This window comes from Syngnathus leptorhynchus, chromosome 18 (genome assembly GCF_054491065.1).
Source record: "Syngnathus leptorhynchus isolate UIUO chromosome 18, UIUO_Slep, whole genome shotgun sequence".
In the NCBI taxonomy this organism is placed as follows: Eukaryota; Metazoa; Chordata; class Actinopteri; order Syngnathiformes; family Syngnathidae; genus Syngnathus; species Syngnathus leptorhynchus.
Genome location: NC_141212.1, coordinates 5691811 through 5710764, shown reverse-complemented (window position 1 = coordinate 5710764; position 18954 = coordinate 5691811). Strand labels below are relative to the sequence as shown.

The window sequence follows — 18954 nt, the reverse complement described above, 5'->3', positions numbered from 1 at the left end:
TGGCTGTTTGATCTGTGACGTCATTCGGACACTTCATTAGGTACACCGCCATTTTCAGGTGTACCTAATCACAGGCCACTTTATTAGGGAAAAATCATGGTCAAGTGCCACACCCGCCCTCACCCCCACTTTCTGATTGGCTGGTTGATCTGTGACGTCACTCGGACACTCCATTAAGTACACCGCCATTTTTAGGTGTTCCTGATAACAGGCCACTTCATTAGGGAAAAGTCATGGTCAAAGCTTAAATGAAAGTGAAAAGTGCCACACCCGCCCTCACCCCCACTTTCTGATTGGCTGTTTGATCTGTGACGTCACTCGGACACTCTATTAGGTACACCGTCATTTTCAGGTGTTCCTAATTACAGGCCACTTCATTAGGGAAAAATCATGGTCAAAGCTTAAATGAAAGTGAAAAGTGCCACACCCGCCCTCACCCCCACTTTCTGATTGGTTGTTTGATCCGTGACGTCACTTGGATACTCTATTAGGTACACCGCCATTTTCAGGTGTTCCTAATTACAGGCCACTTCATTAGTGAAAAATCATGGTCATAGCTTAAATGAAAGTGAAAAGTGCCACACCGGCACTCACCCCCACTTTCTGATTGGCTGTTTGTAATTTTGTATTTGTTGGCTTGTAGTTGACGGTGTTATTATATCGAATGTGTTTGTGTTTGAATAAAAGGTTGAAAAAAAGACGTTATGCCGACATTTGTTAATTTTGGTGGCACCAACTCATATAATGTAAAACACGTATATATTGTCATATAAAGCAGTTTATCAAATGTCTGATTTTATGTTTTGTTTGGCGAATATAAAAACAAGTAATAAAACACCAGACAAGTTATAACATAAATGTTTATTAAAATAATAATAATAATAAATAAAATAATAATAAAATTTCGTTCACTGAAAGGATTTGTTCTTTTGAACAAATCGTTCACTCACGAGCCAACACTAATGTAACACAGGCATTGTTGACATAAAGGACGATCGATGGATTCAATGATTTGGAGTGACAGATGTTTTGATAAAGGTGTTAATTATGTTATAGTTATTTGGATAACTGTCAATGTAACGTCAGGCCCGTTCTCAGCTCTTCGTTTGCGTTTATGTCACGTTAGCATACCGTGTCGTTTAGCCTGTTGTTGCTCGTTCATGTCTGTTCTTGGTGTTGGATTTTGTCGAATAAATTTCCCCCAAAATGCGACTTATGTTTTTTTTTCCACTTTATTGTACATTTTATAGATAATGCGACGTATATTCTGGAGCGACTTATCGTCCGAAAAATACGGTACTTGTTTTTTGTAACAGTTTAAAGGTGGAACAAATGAATGAAAGTTTCCTTGCACTTCTTGTTGTCATGGCCTGGGGCAGGATGAATGAGCCAATAATCCAACAATGAGCTTATTGCAGGTTAATGATATGAAATGGCATTTGGACAAAATAATATGAACCATGTGAAAAGACAGCAGGCAAAGCAGGAGCTCATAAGCTGGTGATGTGCACACGAAAAGTCATCGGCTACCGGTGTTGACCCTCCAGTAAATGTTTTCTCGCCTGGTCTCTTTTTCCTCTCTCTGCATGGATGAACAGTGTATACATTTACATAATCATCTATAGGTAAATGATACTACTCAGTTACACATTTCATTTATATGGAAATGCAAGTGCCGTTTGGTCTAAAAGGAATCCATTGAAGTGTTGGAAAGTGGTTGAGAAAATGTGTTTTGTTGAATAGTTGCTGGCGGAGACGATATCAGCACACCTCCATCTCCCCACTCCAATGACACTATCACAGGCACAATTGAAAAAGTTTGGGAACAACATTTTTCTTTTTAATTTCAAGGTTCGGAGTCAGAGGAGCAGAAGACGAGTCAAGTACCAACACAAAAACATCAGAGTGAAAGTTGACCGATTTGAAAATAAACAAGAACTGATAAGTTTAGCGATAACTAACGGAATGGTAACAAATCAAAGATAATAACATCGTAGAAACAATACATGAAATTAGGCTACAACAACAACAGAAGAAAATTAAATACAAAATGCTGAGCTGACAAAAAAAAAAAAAAAAAAAGGTGTCACAGTTAGGAACCAAGGATGAAACTGAAAGTTAAGGTGCTGGCAATTCTTCTCCAAACCCAATAGAAGAAAATCATCATCGTCATCATCTCTATTTTATTCCTCTTTTCAGCATTTTTCAATTTATGCTAAAAAACAAATAAATCCATACATATCATGAAAATCATCAAAACAGTTATTAGTCCACGGAGTGACAGTTTCAGCACAGTCAAAAGTCCACTAAGAAAAATCAAGAGAGTTGTCTTGTTTAATATTTGACCATAAAAAACATAAATAAATAAAAGTCCTTGATCATTTTATCTCCAGGCAGTGCTGGCAAAAGATCTTCACTCTTGCTACAGTTGTGAATTGAAACAAAACAAACAAAGAGAGAAAAAAAAAACAGAACACTAAATACACCAGCAAAGAACATCAGTAATAAAATATCAAATTTGCTTTTTGGACAAATTTATCAGCGATATACTTAACATAATTTCAGCTAATAATGACTTCAGTATTTCAAAATATGAGGAAAAACATGAGATGAACTGATGTATCACATCCTACTGGGTGGTCACAGTGTTTGTGTGCTGCCATCTTTCAACAACCAATGTTTTACATTAATGAAGTTTAAAAAATAAATTAATAAAAAAAAGACGTAAATTCTGCACTTCAACCACGTCCATGAAGGCTACGAATCCTTAAACTGCGTCTTTCCCGCAACCTTGAAATCCCGCCCCGACAACAAATGCCAGCACCAATCACGTACACCTCACATGCAAGCTCCCAATGGTCCAAATGACAGTGATTGTATTTTACAAGGTTACAACGAACAAGGTCGGGGGTCATTAGTACTCCGATGGATCAAACGCACGCACGTAAACCTCCGATTTATTCGGGGTCCTGTGGATGCTCCAGTGATGTTTTTCCACGATAGTCTCTGGAACTCCTTTAAAAGACCTACGTGGAGTCCCAGTTAAAATGTGCATTGTGTCTCCAGAACTCTTACACTCGTACGTGTGCTTTCACATGTCAAGTCTTATTTTGTTGCTTTTCTTGCGGAAATGTTCCAGCGACTCGGAAAGAGTTCCAAAGAGATCACAGTTGCCAATATGGTACTGTCAAAATGTTTCTATATTTGTTTCTAACAGTTTGTCGGGAAATGATTTGGATTCTATACATAATATTCCTTGTCCTTGTCTTTGGGTCTCTTGTTAGCGGTGCTGCTTTTGGCGCCGCCGCTAGGCGCTTTATCTTTCACAACGGCGCCGTTGGTTTGCGCCGAATTGCTGATGTAGTTGCGCGTCTCGTCCACCTGGTAGGACCCCTCGTCCCTGTTTCTGTACTTGTACATGGCGTAGAGGAGGATGAGGATACAGAGGGCGGCAGCTGAGACAATGCCCACCACCATGCCCGTGGTGCTACTGGATTCCCGTATGACCTCCGAGGCCCCAGGCGGGACTCGCCGCACCACGCCGGGCACTGTGGGTAAGGCGGCGGGCACCGTGCGCAACATGGGCGAGGTGATGTAAGGACCCCGTGGCTTGGTGCCGTCCGAATCCAAAGATGTGGGGAGGGGCAGCAGGACTATGTCCGGCTGCGGGGGTTTTACCTCGCGGTTGTTCATTTTCCCAGCGGGCAGCTTAGGAAGTGTGGCCGAGGGGGCCGCCGCAGCTGGCGTGCCCCGGGGATTGGGTAGAGGCAAGGTGGGTGTAGTCCTACCCGCCTCAGAGGCTTTGCTAGGCCTCAAGTCCTTGGCCTCCCACTTGGGTGCGAGGGCTTTGTAGCCGCCTTCATAGGTTGATGTGGTCAAGAGCTTATCTGTTACCAGGGAGAAGGTGTTGTCAAAATCTTCATCGTCAGTCGGGGGCAGGCTAGAGTCGAATGCTTCGCCAGAGCCAAACCCCGAAATCACCATGCCATCATCATCATCATCATCATCACCAACATCATCACAATCATCGCCGCCTCGGTCCGACAAGCAAGGTACCCCCGCCTCGGTGGCCATGGCCAAGGATTCTTTGGTGGTCTCGATAATGGTGAGGAGGGGGTGGAGGGTTGGGGGAAGGGAGATGAAAGAAGAACGGGTGGATACAGAAGGGATGTCTATGGGATCCTCCATTAAAATGGGGATGACTAGCTCCCCTCCTGGAAAGTGACAGAGAGAAAGAGACACACGTCAGGTGGCAGAAAGATTTCCCCGAACCAAAGAAGCAACAACAACCAAAAAAAACAGATGACCAGAGAACACAAAATGCAAAGCTCAACATAGGAAAGAAATAATACCCAAAAATGAAAATTAAGAAACAGAAAAGACAGTAGCAGTGCAAACAGAAAAAAAGTTAGAACCAAACAAGGAACAGCCATTAGTAAAGGTATGAGTTGCATCAAAAGGCTCGAAGGGATGCATAAGGGTGAGCCACAGCAAACTGACTCCATAACATCTGGAAGGATCCTCACAACTGGACTTTAGATTTCCTCACTTGTCAATCGTTAAAAGAAACATGCACATAGAAACAAACAATGTAGCCTAGTTCTTATATTTGTACTAAATTAATAGATTTTTTTTTTGTATCCTTTGGAAAAGTGCTGAACGTCTGAGATTAATTTTGCTAACCAAAACAGCAGCACATAACCAGGAACATAAAAAGTTTCATGGATAATGAAGCCTAGATGTCGAGTTCTTTCATTAGCACAAAATTAATAAATTATTTATTTATTTATTGAAAAGAGCGGAATGTCTGAGCTCAATTTTGCTAACCAAAACAGCAGCACATCATGGATGACAAATCCTTGACGTAAATGTTCACCGTGTCCCAAAGGCCAGTATATTGTACAATTCTCTTTTTTCTACTTCCTTTCAGGTTTTATCTGGACACACGAGGCCAGTACTATTGGACCGTTTACACTTTGCAGTATTTGTAAGCACCACAATCGGACCGCTATTACAGAATTGCAGCCTGATAAGAAGCTTCTCTGTCCTTGACAGCAGTTTGAGAAGTCATAGGCCCGTCACACTGTCATTCTTTATTACTCTCTCTTTCCATTGCTAGTTCCTACAATTATGTTTCCAATAAATTGACAAGTGAGAAAGATTGGCACAGGTTCCCTTAACCTAAAAAAACATCTTAAAAAAAAAAAGTGTCATAAAAATTGTAACATCCTTCTGAAGGATGAATATCCACTTGCAATAAATTCCTTAAGAGGCTTGTTTCATTTCCTCAAATCTAAATCTTGCAAAATAATATCATTGCACAAACCAAAACAAACTTGCTTCCATACAATAGTCAAAACTTTTTGCGTGTGTAATCCACTGATCTAAGCCTATTAAAAAGAAACATGAATTAGTTTATGCTGAACGGGCAACTTTTTTCCTCGTGAATATTAGTAGGCTCACCTATTTGCCCTGGCCTCTCTTGCCTTTTGACTCCTACAGTTACCACAATGGCATAAAGTCATACGGCATTTCAGTGACATCTGAATGTTTTCTTATCACTCTGACGTCCAAAATTCTAAAGAACGTATCTTTACACTTAGTAGGAATGTTTGGATAGCATGTGAAAATCTTATTTAAACATTTCCAGAGTAGATAATGGTAATAATTTCACGCTAGATTTTAATATGACTATTTTCATTATTTCCAAGGGGGGGGGGCGACTATTTTTAATGGCATAACAGAACAAAATGTAATCGACATCAGGAGGTTCCCTAATGTACCCGATTCTTTAGTTCTAAAACATTCAGATGTGCATTGAAGCTACTCATCCTCTTGCCAAAGTGACTTGTTTGTACATTGCAAAGGCTCACAAACAGGGCACTAGAAAAAGATGCAAACCTTATGAAACAATAATATGGGGGAGGAAAAAAGAGAATGCAACAGAAATGATGGAAAGAAACCAAACACATAAAAAACTAAATAAAAGAATGAAAGCATTGCAAAAAAAAAAAAAAAAGTTCCTGTTAGAGCAAACATTGTTCAAACATTCACAAAGTAAAGCCACAGATAGAGCTATTCAGAAAGGGATCAGTAATAATTAAAAGTAGAGAAAAGAAAAATCAGCTCGGAAAGAGAGAAACGACGACGACAAAGAAAATAATAAATCATAGAAGCCTACAAAAGACAGTTTTGAAAGGAAGAAAGCATACCATCGGTTTTGTCAACTTACATCAACAAATTGCCCGCATGATTTTGGCAGGAAGAAAAAAAAAAGTTTACAAAAGAAAGTTGGGTAAGAATGCCTTTGGACAAGTTATATGTAGATTATTCTTGAACACTTTTGGATTATTTTATATATATAGATTTTTTTTATTTTTTTTTAGACAGGATGGTACAGGGAGGCAACAACACATACACATCCACACATCATGACATGAAAAATAATTGTCACCATTCTCTTCAGGTTATATTTATATACACAGAAATATTTTTATATCTATTTTTTTAAAGATCTTAAATATAAAAAAAAAATCTAGAATTTTTTTTCCTTTATAGTTACTTTTGTACAGCCTCACTGGATGCCATTTTTTCTTTATCCTTACTACCTCGTTCATTGGCTATGAACAAAAGGATGGCTGTACATATTTTAGATCTCTACGCTAAAGGATATGGGAGTGTGTGTGGGGGGGGGGGTGACGGGGGTCGGACCTATGAACATACTAGGAAGGAAATGATATAGATGGGGGTGAACGTGTACATCAGTTGCCATGTCCATGTAAAGGCGGCACGAAGCGGTCGGGCGGCATTAGAGCTTTTGGCTGTAAGGAAGGGAAGGGATGGGGATATACAAACAATGAGCATATAGTACATGCCCATCTACAAAAGAGAACAGCACTCTCAACACTGACAGTTTTACAAACCCTAATCTGCAACTTCTTTGCCATGCACCAAAGCCACCATGTACATTCCAATTCCAATCTCAGATAGGCATCAAGTGACAAGAAAAATAGGAAAGATCAGCATTTAAACACTTTGCACAGATAGTGGCTCTAACTTTGGAGGTGTTTTTTTTTTTTTTCTCTGTGCGTCTATTTCCAATTTGTCTTCCCCCCCAAATTCAAACTCTTTTTTTTTTTTTTGGTGCAGATTCACAGAGAAAAAAAAAAGGAAGCTTCAGTCTAATTGAGAAAACAATCATAAGAAACATCGTCAGTAGTCATTCTTAGCAAATTATTAAAGATTTCAAATCTTGACATTTATAGAAAGAAACAGAGGTGCACATATATGCTTGAGAACATATATGTGTCCAAAGGACAAAATAATAAAAAAATAATAATAAAGAAATAAGCAAGAAAGAAAGGCATTAATTTTGTCACACTATACCAAAGATGAACAACCAGAAAGCACACACTGAGGAAGACAATAAGAAAGAGGAGGGACATTTTAAAGGTAAAGTGTCACCACCTTCCTTTAACTAATAATAAACATGATTATTATTATTAGTGAAATACATTTCTTTTGTTAGTATTTTAAACACAGGACAGGGCGTGCAATCTGGATGTACGTCAGAAAGAAGAGGAACATTTTCCATATGTTTGTTTCAAATTGCACTATTAAGACGTTGGGTTAATGCATGCTTAAGTAAGTTGCATTTAGGGAGAGTAAGATAACAGAATACCACTACAACAAGCTGGAGTTATGTTAAGGGTAGAGGCTTGACGGAAAGGGGGTGGGGCCTGTCAACAAGGGCTGCAGGATGTTTTCTCAGGCAAAGGAAGCATTGGTAAGCAATTCAAAAAAAGGATAAAAGGGGCACCACATGTTAGTTTGTCCTATAACCCAGAAAAGGGTCAAAGTAGTCTAATTAGTCATTCATGAGCAACCAACAGCCTTCGTCTGACAGATAAAAAGTTTAGGTCATGGGTTCCACAAGAGATCAAATGGAGAGTTTAGGATTTTTAATGAGGTGTAGCTACCAACATTTTAATTTATCCATCCAACCATTTTCTGAACCGCTTTATCCCCACGGGGGTCGCGAGTGTGCTGGAGCCTATCCCCGCCGTCATCGGGCAGCAGGCGGGGGACACCCTGAACCGGTTGCCAGCCAATCGCAGGGCACACAGAGACGAACACTCATACCTAGGGGCAATTAGGAGTGCTCAATCGGCCTACCAAGCATGTTTTTGGGATGTGGGAGGAAACCGGAGTGCCCGGAGAAAACCCAGGCGGGCTCGGGGAGAACATTCAAACTCCACACAGGGAGGGCCGGAGGTGGAATCGAACCCGTACCCTCCTAACTGTGAAGCGGACGTAGTACCCAGTGCGCCATCGAGCCGCTACATTTTCATTCGAGAATTTTTTTTTTTTTAGGCAAGACTGTCTAGGTGGTTTTACAAATGTTAAACATTGCAAATGTATAGCAGATAACCACAGAGAGAATGTTTGTTATTCTGCGAATTAGCGTGCTTGCTATCGCTTAAAGTAGAGAAAATACAACTATCATTTTCAATTAATAAACGTTTAGCATTTTTTTAGCGTAGTTCTTGTTGAATAATATCCAGAGCATCGTGATGTATGCCAATCACTCACATTACCACCTTGTCATATTTGAGCAGCTAAAAAATAACCATATATGCTAATGTTAGCTTATTCTGTTGTGCCTTAGCTCTGGATGGGCTGCTTTACTAAATCATTTTTTTTCTTCTCCTTTCTAGAAATATGTTTGCAGTGCACAAGCAGCCAAAGTGACTCAGTTCAAGGTAAAATTGATCTCGCTCTGCTCTTGTTTACTTGGTAGAGTTCGCACTCTGTTGTTTGCTTTGTTTTCTATCCACAAAGCATTTACTAGCGAGAAACCTGCTGCAGTCAAAAAAGGGCTTCAAATAGAGGTTGAGGACCTTGATGTTCTGGTAAACATTTTAATCCTAGCTAAGCACTTCCACAAGCATTTTGCATCTTCTCAGTAAACACGGAGCTTTGGCTTTGCTTGCCTACCCAAATTTTGTTTGTGTTCCACGCTTGTCCAGATGGACGCGATTGGACGGATGAAAGCTCAGCCTCGACAAAAATATTCTAAGTCTCCGTTTCACTCGACACACAGCTACTTGACTTTTTTTTTAAAAGAGAGACACGTGGGGAATACAATCTCAGCACTGGCGCCTTTTATCGGTAAAAAAAAGAATAATCTTTAAGAGCAGCAGAACTGATCATTTTCTCGAGTGAGAGCATTTCACCGACTGGTTGTTAGAGGCATTTTCTCATCGCCCTTCAGGGGAAAAAAAAAAAATCTCATATACTACACCTACAGGCTTCCGAAGCAATATTAAGTAAATAAGTCTCCAATCTTGATAGGCTGACAGCCTCAGCAGTTTAAAGGTCGCAGATGCAGAAATGTGTTGAATGGCACTTCGCTTTTCTATTTGCCGTGTCTATCCTGCATTTGCTGAACTGTCCAAATGGAGATGAATCCTGACCGCGAGTAAGGGATTTAACCACGTGGGCACACCATGAAAGCTGAAAGCTGGAGCGCCAGCACTAACCAAGTCAATGTGATTTCAACCCTGAAAATTGTGAGTCAGTAATTTGAGGACTAGGAATCCTATTGTGGACGTTTGCATTGTGCTCAGAGACCTGCTGAAGCACTTTTATTCACCTCCCACATGTAACTGGCTGATTAGCAGATGGCCATGAAAGGACGGGCTGAATATTATATTGATACCTTCAAATCACCTTGAAAAAGTAACAGGACTGCTGAAAACTCGGGAAAATAGGCCTATCTTTATTAGTACTCGAACCATCTGAGATTTTATCTATTTCACTTTCACCTGTCAATTTTCCCCAACTATTAAATTTAGCGTCCAATATTAGGGTTGTTTTAGGTTGTACTCACAAGTTGTAATGCAAGTGGGCACAAATCTCCTTGTTTGCTCTCTTGTGGAACCCACATGGGATAAACGGTAAGGGTTGAACATTTTTTTTTTTTTTTTTTTAAATATATATAGAGGACAGACAACAGAACCATAAGACACCCATACAGCAGACAGGACTGAGAGACATCACAATGACAGAGACAACAAGTTCAAGCATAAATGCAAGACATCTCAAAGGGAGGAGCAGGCCTGCCGCTGTGTCCCTCTGTAAACACACATCGACATGCTGCACAAGCCTGCTTGGTGAGGGGAAGGGGAGTTAGCGGACAGAGAAGTAGCAGAATGGAGGCCAATCATATATACATGCAGAAGCTGGGCCATGTAGAGAGGAGGAGGGAGGGAGGGGGGGGGTTATTTGTTAGTTTCTGGAGCTGCACTACGGTCCAATACAGGGTACATGCTACAAATGCCTTCTACTTGGAGCAACAGATAGAATAGAAAAACAGATATACTTTGTAGCAATAAAAGTCTTTTTATGCCATCTGCATTCAAACAGTATATGCAGAGAGGCGGGACAAGAAGATGGGTGAGTGTGGATGGAGGTGGCAGGGGAGTCATTCTTTCACACACACATACACACACACAACTTTCTTCAGACAGAATGGGGTCGCCCGCATGAGGCAAAACAAAAACATGATGGCAATAAAAGATTTTGTTGCCTTTCATTTCCCTAAGTTGTTTCGACAATGACGGGGATATGTTTGTTTCGAAGCCATATGGCACAAAATAATAAATCAACACAAACTTGATGAAGAGGAGAACTTTGAATTTTCCAACCACCAAAATTTCATGCGGCACAAGATGAGGCAAAAACGGGAGGAGCGGCGGCTCTATCCTTGCTTGGAGGATGTGACGACGGATGATGAGAAAGACACCCCAAAAAAAAAAAAAAAAAACTGCCCCCGGTCGCGTCCCATACTACTTCAACCATCCCACCAAAACAAAAACGATGAAACAAACAAAAATCAAAAGCTGAACCATAAACAACACAAAAAAATGTGCATTACAGAAGACCAAAGCAAAATTAAAACAGAATGTAAATCCAACACCACATCATGCAACTGCATACGGCTGAAAGTGGGTCAAGAAATGAAGAAATGAATTTCTGCGTCAACATGGTGAAATGTAAAATCCGGGTACATAAAAGTGTGTACTTGTATGTGAGCCACCAATGTATATGAGGGAAGGCTACTGTGTTTCAATTCACACTACAACCATCCATATTTGACAAAACTTGGGTTTGAAGTTCAAAATATTATAATTCCATGACAGTTTGTCGTTAGCTGTCAGGACTGGTTGTGTTAGCAAGAGTGAAGTCAAAATGAAATATTGACAAAAACGCAATTGCGTCACAATACTACAATTATACAATTAACCAATAAAGGTTTAACGTCTCTTGTCTCATCTGACTTATTCAAAGGCGTGAAAATAAAGTAGCAAGGACATGTCAAGAAAGAATGCTTTTTATATTTATGGTCAAGAAGTTAATATATGGACATACAAATATACAGCCAAGTATGTTACATTAGGGTCAGATTATCTGTGTCACCAAAAAAGGAAGATACTTGACTGTATTCTCTAACTTTATTATAAGCAGGGGCGGAGCTATGTGGTGGCCAATCATTGCCTCCACTCACTAAAGTGTTCTGTCAACTTGGCCACCCCACTGAAATTTTTTTTTCACTTACAACCGTAATTATGAGTTAATTCGAAACAATACGACCACAATTCTAGCTCAACATTAAGCAGTGTTGTCAAACCCAAGCTTTGTCAAAAATCCTACTTTCCAATTAGCATATTCTTTGTTACATAAATGTGTTTTCATGTTGTGTAGAGGGAAGAGACAATGCGCACAGAAATTCGAGGATATCTGTTCTCTATTAGAATGTTTCAGGTAAGGCAGACCTCCAACAAAAGGAAACAGAGGTACAAACAAGAGAGAAGGAATAGGAGGAGGAGGTAAGGGAGGAAAGAGGCTCTGTTGCAGTTAGTCTGCTACATACCACGGTGTCTATGCTGAAAGCATCTTTGTTCTCCAAACAAACTCAAAATGTATCCTCAGTCAAAGGAGACACACCCACAGCAAGAGGAACTCAGGAAAAAGGACGGATACATTTTGTAGCATCAGTGCGGGTGGCATGGGGGCTGGATGCTAATTTTGCACTTTAGCAAGTAAAGCTGCCTCTCCACTCAATGCTGAGAGACCAAAATTAGTATCAGCATGCCATCATGTCAGTAACCAGTGTGACCCCCGCAGCTAAGTGTAACTTGGATGTTGGAATCGTTCTAATTTGAAGGGCCTGATTTACTCAAGGTTTGCAAGTAGGGTAAATTTCAAGGAAAATATTGCGGAGGATGTTCGGAATGAGTTAAATCAAACAAAATCTGGCTTTTACTTTGTTGCTGGCTTCTCGAATTATCTTTGCGATTCATTTGTCATTCAGTAATAATTTTATTTCCATCACTTCAAACTTCATTTTGTTCTCCCAAATTTTTTGCACAGCTCTCGCAATCTGTTAAGAGTGAATGAAGTCAAAATTAGCACCCACTATTTGAAATCTGAGTAAAAAAATTACAATGTTAGTAAGTCAAGGTAGGCACTGAACCGATTAGTCGACGAGTTGAAATTGAAAGGTAACTACATCAACGTTATAGTGAGTTGTATTTTAATTTACTTCATGCGTAACTGCTATGATGCAAAAAAAAAAAAGGTTGGGCGCTGTACTGTCCTGATGAAAAAATATCAATGACAATCAATTAACTGACTTCAATCATAGTTTTATCAAATTACAGTCGCTATTTTGGATGTTAGTAAATCAGGCCCTTCTGTAAGTGTTTATTTACAAACAAGTATAACATTACTTAACTGTCAATGTGCATATAAACTGAATTTACCTAGTTCAGAAAATTGATACTCAAAACCACACACAAGGATTTAGTAGGAAGTTATATGAAAGTTCCCGGAATATTTTAAAACTAAATTTTGGGTAGGATTCGGAAAACATAAAAAAAAAAAAAAAATACTGTACACATATTCTAGTACAGTACAAAGACACAAGAGAAAATTAATTCACTAATTTATTCCGTAAATAAATGCAGTGCAGTTTAGCCTCTGGCTAATGAACGTCATGGGAAGAGATATGTGCCTTTGGCGATATATGATTTTAAACAGCTTTTGAAAATATAATATAGTATTCACATTGTAAGAGGCTAATTTTAAAAAAACAAAAAGTGGACCAGAAATGGCAAAGACCCATATATTTTTTTATTAGCCCATTTGGCATTATTGTATTTTTACACTTATATGATATGTATATCACTTTCCGGTACTTTATTTTTTTTTAAACTATTATTTCCTAGGAGAAAAATCACAGTACAAAAGCATCGGAAGTGAATCACGAAACAGATGTCAGTTCCACTGTTGTGTACCATTAAATTTTAAACAAATGGTAACTGTCAACTTCTTATTTACACTTTTTTAAATTATTTTTTTTACAAAATCCTACTAAATTTGTGTGTGACAATGTTTTAGAAGTTGTCTATTTTTCAACACTGTCTTTTTAAGTTACACTTGAAGCTCTAATGGGACATGATGCTAAGAGGAAAGGCTCCTCAGAAGCAGAAAAATAAAAAACCAAAAACAATTGGGGGGGAATCTGACTCGGGTTCCGAGCAAGCACAATTTGACACACTCATCCCACCTGTGTGTCCGGAATCGCACTCTTCCAGATCCTCGTCATCACTAGAGCATTCGGCTGATGAAACTATGTCATCTGTTGTCTATGGAAACACAAATGCAAACAAACAGACACACATATATAAACACAAAGTAAGTTTTAAACGGGAATACTTAGGACACAGTCATTTCAGTGGAGATACCTAGCTAGCTATAAAATAAGATGTAAGATGGATGGATGGATTGATGGATGGATGGATGGATGGACGGACAAAGATAGGTCATCAACAAAAACAAAGCATACCATTTAGGATGGAATTATATATCATTCATAATCAAATTTAAACATGAAAAATACAGTATAAGTGTACAATAAATACAAAATAGGTATATTAACAGAGAGACGAAATAATTAATTAGACATGGCATTGGCGGCTATTGGTATGAGTGCATAGTTAACCCATGTAGCCTTTTTTTGTGAGCTTTTTTATGGGAGGGGCTTGAACATTTTCGAATGAAAAATGTTGACTAAAGACTGAAAAACACTGCAGCTGTCTTGACTTTGACATTCAACTTTTTTTTTTATTACCCACTTCTAACATACACCATGCCTACCTACACTTAATGGCTTTATCCTTCTCACATACTTGTCCCTGCAACAGTTCTTTTTCTTTCATCTTTTGGAGGAGAAAACCAAGAAGGACAAGATTGGAGGATGTAGGTTGTATTTCAAGCTGTGCCGAGCAGTCGCTGTTTATTAGAATGAATCAGCAGGGTAATAAAGCAGGTGCTGTCACCGAGCAGGGTTATGAAATCAGAACATTGATTGAGTTTTGCAGTGGTGCTGCGTGCATGGGGCTCTAAATATCATTGGCTTTGACAGAATAATGAAAGGCGCCCCCCCCCCCCCACCCTTGCTCACAATGCTGTTTTGAAAAGGTCCGCCTGCAGAGCATGCACTCTTCTTGAGATGTGGATAACACATATTCCAAACATTTAATATTCCTAACATGTAGGTACGTGTTTGTTTACACATTGGCCCTAATTAAGTGCACAGGCATTAGAAGGCTGGAGAGTGGTGCGTTTAAGCAAATTTGATGGAAAATACAGACCTCCGGTAAATGTAACGTTATTTATTGAAGCCGCATTATGGGTTTAAATTGCTTGGTTATTGCTGAAATGGGCTTGTTATGATGATGATGATGATGATGATGATGATGATGATGATGATGATGATGATGAGATGTGGGCGGCAAGGACACAAACACATGAAATGGACACTTCAGAGTAACTTCCAGCGATTTCCACCTGTATGCTTAAATTCTTACACAAAAGAGACTGTAAAGATTAAAAATCAAATATGTGATTAATTTGACTTAATTCCTGCTTTGGCAATCAATTACTAATCTTTTCTTTGCAACTGTTTCAGTTGGAGTGACAAAATGAGTTAAAAATCTCGATAATCTGAATATTTTGAAATGACCTAGTGTTAGATTGAAGACTAAATGTTATACAGATTAAGAATTAAATGTTTTTCCACTGCAGGTGTTGTTGAAGTTAAGGTAGTCTTTTGTGTTTAAAAAATCTCTCATTCTAAATTTCTCTTTAATCCAAATCTACTTTTCTTCAATATACCACACAAGTGTAGGGAAGATGTAAATGATGGAGGCAATAAACATAAATTCTACCTATCAATTACACAAAATGACTTAGTTGTGGTAAAAAAATATACCGGATGAATAATTGATTTGTAAAATGTCATCCTTCTTTGCATTAATCATCACCTTTCAGTTTCAAACCGGTCAGTGACCTCTTAAACGCCACACACCGTCATCTAAGTGGCTGATTGCGTTTGTGAAAAAAAAAATAGCTTTGAAGTGACATGTTTGACATTTGCAAGACGGCGAGATGTAAGTCCATTCATCTTCATGAAACGTATGATGCATCTATGCCTCAGGGTTTGTGATTGAAGCACTTCTCATGAAGGCTCGAAGGCGCTTTTGCCTAATACAGAGTTGAGGGAGTGACACGCAAATAAATAAATAACGAAATAAATAAATAAAATAAAAATCCTTCGTGCGGTAACAACATAGGGCTGCCAGCAAAAAGGAAAAGGGGAGTTGTTGGGGCGCAAAAAAAGTCATAGACTTGATTTTTAAAAAAATATTTGTGTATGTGTGTGTGTGTGTGTGTGTGTGTGTGTGTGTGTGTGTGTTTGTGTGTGTGCTGAGAAGGGAGCCTACAGTAGCAGAGCCGAATGATGTGGTTGGCTAACAGGACTACAAAAACTGATTTCACAGTTGGGGAAATCCAATTCTCTAAATCTCCATAGCGTAGAGTGGGATACACTCTAGTAGCAAAAAAAAAAAAAAAATCATTTTGTGTAATTATTTGACTGTAAAACTGTAGTAGGCATGATATTCCAGGTTGTGGCATTTACACAAATATTTTCGTGCAATCTCTTTTTCTGGTCCAGCATGAGTTCCATAAAGTTATGCTTGGATGAGTTGAGTGCAGGTGAACTTGACCCCAACCCCATTAAAACTAGGTAGAAAGTTTTTCCTAGTTTGTTTATATGGAAAAATGGGAATAAAGTAGTTTTGATGGCAGATATTTGAGGTGAGGCATTTATTCAAGCGAACAACAAAATACATATTAACAAACACATGGGGGCACTTTTAGACATAAAATATATTCTATGCTATCTACTGCTTGTGTGTGACAGAAAAAGCAGGACACAGTTGAAACCTCATGCCTGATTAATCTCGATGACAGCGTTCTGAGTCTAACACCACAAACAACACAACAGCAAAATCAATAAATAACCAACTCTCATTAAAACACCTTTTACTTCTGACTGCTTCGGCACATCAACCAGGAGGATTCCTCATGGGATCAATATAGACAAGCAGACAGACAGCCTTCTGGAACATCAGTCACAACTCTAAGATCTTATGTTCACAGCTGAAAGAACTAGATCCGCCTCCACAACAGCAGCCACACAGAAGATGGATCAAAACAAAAATAGCAAATAGTTAACACTCCCAGTTAAAGTTCTGTCCAATTAAATAACAAAAATAATTAAACATGCATTTCATAAAGTCACATATCTTTGCCTTAATAACGTAAATTTGCTGTATGCTAACAAACAATGCAAACTGTCATTAGCATCACTGCTATATTATAACCCTTTCCGTGACTTGAGCACAAATGGTGGTGCAGCACAGACAGAAAACAATCCAATGTATTTAGAATTTGCAATAAATGACTTAGTGAGTTTATTTGGGTTAGTTGTGAAACCCTAACACTAAAACTCGTGCCTTTTAATAAAGTATTGGCTGTTTTTTTTTTGTTTTCCCAAGCGGTGGGCTGAAGCGGACTAATGGTATTTCCATTCATTTCAACGACGGGAAAGATGACGCTCAAGGCACTACTCGGTTCAGATAATCTCAAGTGACAATATTAACACAGGGTTAAGCTATTTCAACCAGCATGTTCTTACAAACTAGAACTACGTGAAATAGGAAGCTACTCTTCTTATCTTGGGATTAAGTAGTTACAGAAGTAGTGGTCATGATATCATAACAAAAAAAAAAAAAACATTTCTGAGTTCCGAAAAACCTTTGACAGCTTCTGATGCCTCGACAGTCTGTCATTTTCTCCCTTGGGGTCAATAAAAGCAATGTAAAGGCTAAAATGCTCCAGGCTTACAAACATGAAATGAATTATGAGTATGATAGTGCTGTCTGGGGAGGCGAATAGGAACACAAGCAAGGACTATATTCCACTGAGTCATATCATCATGGAAGTTGCTCTTGAACACACCACAGTCATAATAAATGACCTTCAAATGCATTTCTGCCCTAAAGGGCAAAGGAAACAAGAGAAACCGAGCTTTTTGAGAAACAACACATTATGGAAGCCCATTACTTCCTCTATCATACCCAATTTGGTTTATTTACAATGGCAGAATGCCTGATGGCTAAAACTGTTGTGTGTGTGTCTTACTTGAGCAGATGAGAGGAAAAAAAAAAAAAAGAAGAACCAAGACAAATGAATTTTCCTCAAGCGCTTCATCCCAGCAGACAGTTGCCATGGATATGCAATATGGTTACACGTTGAGAGATCAAAGTGACGACGGAGAGGCAAGGGCAAATCACAGACATGGTTCAAAGCAACTTCTTAATATTCCTTGTGGTGCCGCTTCGTCACCTTGAACTTTTATATAACTTCATACAGACATGGCCAAAATCATTCTATGAAAGAAAAAACCTCAAAATAACAAAACTGACCAGATTTAATTCTGTCCATGTGCGTTTATAGATAGAAATATTCAAGGCTACTTTCTAACTATCTCACTTCTTTCTGTCCCTCTACTATCTATCAGAGGTTTATGGACGTTGAGGACAGTGTGTTGTACTTGGTTATCATGTTCAATCTCAGCTTTGACAGTCTGACAAGGCACACGCTTGTATTACACGGCAAATCAATGGCACTGTGGCCTATTCTTTATCTGTCACACTGCCTGTCCGTGTTCTTCACTCGGTGCCAGATAAGAAAAACTTCTCGGAATGATAATGATGGAAATGACATCACAGATCGAGAGATGATTTTTTTTTTTTATTCAATTAACAATTTCAAAAATAATAAAAAACTACTTGTACCCTGCAGATTATAAAACGGTATTTAACACTTACCGTATTTTCTGGACTATAAGGCGCACCTTCAATGAATGGCCCATTTGAAAACTTTGTCCTTATATGAGGCGCACCATTAATGCATCATGTCAGATTTTTAATCCAAATCAAATCATTCTTCATTTTTCTTTTTTATTTCAACTTCAGATGCAACAAATTATTTTATAATCACAAAATAATGATCCATAGTCTTTTTGATTCATGATTCATAGTCTTCAGCGAGACACTTATGATTGATTTCATGACACAATGCTCCGGGCCAGTTTAAATTTAGGAATTTGGTCCGTATATAAGGCGCACCGGACTATAAGGCGCACTGTCGGCCTTTGAGAAAATTTGAGGTTTTTAGGTGCGCCTCATGGTCCAGAAAATACGGTAATATTTATTTTAATTTGAATATTATTGAGAAAAGTGTCAAAGTATTGCTCCCTCTTCATTTCCATGGGTCAATTCAAATATTCCAGTATCAACTTGTTGAGCCAAATCCTCAGCTCCTAAACCAAATTGTTTTGCTTATAAAGACAATATACAAATGGGGCAGGTCAATGTGACGAACAAACTGGAAAAGACGAATAAAGCTAACAAAAGATTGCTCAACCCCGCAGTGTCGGTTTCAGCAAAATTGGTTATGTGGCGATTATTTCTCTTT

At 38.8% G+C, this 18954-nt stretch overlaps 1 protein-coding gene across 5 annotated transcripts in view; it reads right to left on the bottom strand.

The window, feature by feature from the left end:
• Positions 1 to 1799: 1799 nt before the first annotated feature.
• The window catches only part of nrxn3b (neurexin 3b), a 135960-nt gene continuing 118805 nt past the window's right edge, over positions 1800 to 18954 (bottom strand). For 2 of the 5 annotated variants that reach the window (XM_085938242.1, XM_085938243.1), the window contains 2 exons: positions 13634 to 13712; positions 1800 to 4214 (listed from right to left, as the gene is read on the bottom strand). In XM_085938242.1, coding sequence (XP_085794368.1) covers positions 3241 to 4214; positions 13634 to 13712 — 1053 coding nt within the window. In that variant the 3' untranslated portion in view covers positions 1800 to 3240. Of the gene's footprint in view, positions 4215 to 6280; positions 6822 to 13633; positions 13713 to 18954 lie in introns of those variants that run through there. The other 3 variants (XM_085938244.1, XM_085938246.1, XM_085938247.1) reach the window with 3 other exon arrangements.